Source organism: Cucumis sativus, chromosome 4, assembly GCF_000004075.3.
Source record: "Cucumis sativus cultivar 9930 chromosome 4, Cucumber_9930_V3, whole genome shotgun sequence".
NCBI classification, from domain to species: domain Eukaryota; kingdom Viridiplantae; phylum Streptophyta; class Magnoliopsida; order Cucurbitales; family Cucurbitaceae; genus Cucumis; species Cucumis sativus.
Window position 1 is genome coordinate 1,234,610 of NC_026658.2, and position 3,648 is coordinate 1,238,257.

At 30.8% G+C, this 3,648-nt stretch overlaps 1 protein-coding gene across 1 annotated transcript; it reads right to left on the reverse strand.

The window, feature by feature from the left end:
• Nucleotides 1-627: 627 nt before the first annotated feature.
• Nucleotides 628-1,691, reverse strand: LOC101205393 (ethylene-responsive transcription factor LEP). Its single transcript, XM_004152279.3, has one exon. It carries the CDS (start codon nucleotides 1,623-1,625, stop codon nucleotides 942-944), a length of 684 nt encoding a protein of 227 aa, XP_004152327.1. The 5' UTR covers nucleotides 1,626-1,691; the 3' UTR covers nucleotides 628-941.
• Nucleotides 1,692-3,648: the final 1,957 nt, after the last annotated feature.

The following is a 3,648-nucleotide window of genomic DNA, read 5'->3' on the forward strand; positions in this document are numbered from 1 at the left end:
CCTATTTTTCAATGATTGACCCACACACATTAATTCCATAAACATCTCATGCTGGTATAAGTTTGAAATTAAACTATTCTTTTCTTCATAAAATCTCAATTAGTCCATTCAAAGATTCTTCCAAATGAAGTAATCCAATCAAACAGTCCCATTCTATTAAAAAAGAGTGAATTAGATATATAAATATCAATTTTATTACTGTATAGAACAAAAAAAAAAATATCAGAAGTATCACTTTCTTAACTATGACCCTTTTCAAAAGGGGATAGAGAATGGAAGTAGTTATCATTTTCTTTCATATTTTTTTAAAAATGAGAAAAGTCTATCAAAATCAAGAGAATACACAATGCATAAATATATAATTATTATCATATATATATATATTTTAAATCTACCAACCATACCTGTGTCGTTGAGTGTTTCTTGTGCTGCACTTGTTTTGCAGTCGTTAAAGAAAAAAAGAAAGAAAAAATTCCTTAAGAAAAAAGGAAAATATATGTCAAACAACATCTAAGTGAGTGAGGCTACATAGAATGATAAGTATAACTTAAAGATAAAATCATAACTATAAATTATAAAGTGAATGCTTACAAATATGAAAAAGAAAAAAGTTGAAAGCGTGTGAGAGAAAGAAAATCGAAGTAATTGTTTAATAATTTAATAATTTTAAACTCGTAATGACAATGTTTGAACAATGGTTACAAGCACACACACAGAGTGGGCATGGTGGTAATATATATATAGATATACTATACTGATATATCCTCCAAAAATAAATATATATAACATCAGACAGTTTCTGAGCTTTGGGTGCCGCCATTCAATTAGAAAAGAAGAAAACAAAAACAAACACACCTCATGAGCTTAAACAACATTAATTAAACTGATCATAAAGTAGAAAAATATGATATATGAAATATATATATATATATATATATATCTCAATAGAAGTAAGTAGATGAGGAACCGAATCCGAAGCCATCAGAAGTACTGGTATCGGGGAAAGACGGAAAAACCGCATTGGAATTGAATCCCATAAACGAGGAAGTGGAAGAGGAGGAGGCAGTAGACCAATCAACCATGGCAGCACAGTCATTGTAGGAAGAAGATGCGTCAGGCGGGAGCGGAGGGAGTTCGGCATCATCGTTCGTAATGCCATTGTCCATGAAGGCAGTGACGGGTTGATAAGAGTCAGAGTCAGGCAACCAGTCGTTACCGGGGAATGAACTCGTGGTGAAAGGGTCGAAGCAGAGGTGGTTAGGTTGAGTAGGAGTTGGAGGGTAGAGTTGAGATTCGTCAGGAGAGATAATGGAAGTAACGGAGGAGCCATGAGGCATGTCTGAGTAGACAAAGTTGGTGCGAGCCTTGGAGCCACGCATGGACCGAGCTGCTCGATCGTAGGCTAAGGCAGCGTCTTCAGCCGTGTCAAAGGTGCCGAGCCAATGTCTTTCTTTAGTAGAAGGGTCTCTAATTTCAGCAGCATATCTACCCCATGGGCGTCTTCTAACACCAAGAAACCTAGTGGGTTCTTGCTGAAGAGGTTGTTGGCCGTCTTGTTGCTTTGATTTTCTTGGCTTAGAGGAGGAGGAAGAAGGGGAATTGGTTTTGGAGGTTTTGAAGTCCATAGGGGAATTTGAATAAACAAACTTAACACAAAAAAGGGAAGAGGAATAATAATATTATAGGCCTTGTTTTAGGGGAATTGCATGTTGTGGGGAGGGGCTTAAATAAGCCATATTTATGTAATAATTAATATGCATATATGTGACCTTTTTTTCTTTTCTCAAACAAATCTTTTCCCACCACATTCATGTTTTATATATTATAATAATTACACAAAAACTCAATGAGGAAAACTCCATACTAGTGGGACCCAACTAACTATGCATGATAATTGGTAATGTATAAATCAAACATATGTGAAAAGGTATTTGCATGTGATACCTCTCAATTCAAAATTCTCTCTTTTGTTTAATATTATATAAAATGTTGGACATATTAAATTAATGATACCAAGTAACTAAGGGGAAACTTCTAGTCATGGTCCTATTATATCTTCTCTCTCCCTATACTTAAATTCACAAATAATTAGTAGTTATACTCAAATGAGTAATATATACTTGGGTGGAGTGCCCACATCTTTGCACCCAACTTCATGCCCTTCTATCCATAATAAATAAACATCTGTCCTATCAACGTTCAATACAACATTTATTTAAGTTTGAATCCTTAATTAAGATGCGTTTAAGTATATTTTTTATCCGTTATAATTATTTGTAGGATAACTTTTTCAACCGTAAACTAGATAGTGAAGGAGGAATTAGTCGGTGCATCCAAAATATCTTACTAGGTTGATATATCTTTTGAAGAACGAGTTTAGTAAACACACTTTGATGAAAATATGGATGAAAGGTATAGTTTGTCCCTAGCTAACAACTAGGTTTAAATTTCCTTCTATATTAGGCATTATTTTTAAATTAATTGATGATTATTTTCTCTTCCCTCTAACTAATTGATGTTTGTTGGCTAAATTTTCACATAGTTTTAAGTTATTCGATGTCAATAAAAAAAAATCTTTCTACATGTTGTATTGTTACAATATATCAGGATTTAAATCTCTAACCACACGTTTGTTTCACTTTGAAATAAATATATAGTTATATGATTTATTGTGTGTTGTGAACATTTGAACTAGGTTTAGATATTCATAACTTGATATAATCCCCCTTCGAATATGAATAGATACATCTAAATATTAAGAGACATAGTTCTGATACTAACGCCTCAAACATCTTCGACACACTTTGAGACCTTAGACCAAAAGTGATAGCATACGAAAATGATAAATATTAGATTATCGTTTGTGATTGATCTTTATTATTCACTAAAATTGAATCTCATATTTTTAGAAAAAGTTATTATTGTTGCATCAGGTGGTTGAAGGGCCAACTTAATCCTCTTAATTATAAAAAAGTTGCTAACAATATATTCTAAAAAGTATACATTTAAAACGAATAAAATTATATACTCTCAAATTATTCAAAAGTTTCTAGCAGTTTCTACCACAAGCCTGATTTTTTGTTCGATATATTAGTTTAATCCTTAAATCACTTTTTCTCACCCCTAAAAATTGTAGAGTTTAGTTAAAAATTAAGTGTGAAATTACATTAAAGAAAAAAGAAACAAAACTTTTGATTATCCTATTGGTTTAAGGAAATTTTAATAATAAGTAAAAATCATATTAAGATATTAGTTCTAAAAATGCTTATAGAATTAAACTCTTCATTTTAAAACACTTTATAAAAAGGCCAAAAATATTTTTTAACAAAAGAAAACAAATTATCAAAATATACCTCAAACAAATACCTAATTTCTTTAGTTAAAATCACTTGAAATTTAGTTATTTGTAACGTAAATAATGATTGATTAACTAAAGTTCTTAGTTATAAGAGCAGAAGCAATTTTCATATTAGCTTTTAATTAATTTCTTTCATGAGATTATAAGTTTGTCAAAAAAGTAATTTGAATCCAATCTTTTTTTTTATATAATCATTCATGATGTCAATTGCTAAAAAGAAGCTTTGTATTATTATATGTACAATCACTTTCTAAATCCAATTAACTTTATAATTTTCTTTTTCATTTTAA

What these genes read in the sequence shown, in the direction of transcription:
- LOC101205393 (XM_004152279.3), bottom strand. Translation starts at nt 1,625, where the DNA reads ATGGACTTCAAAACCTCCAAAACCAATTCCCCTTCTTCCTCCTCCTCT.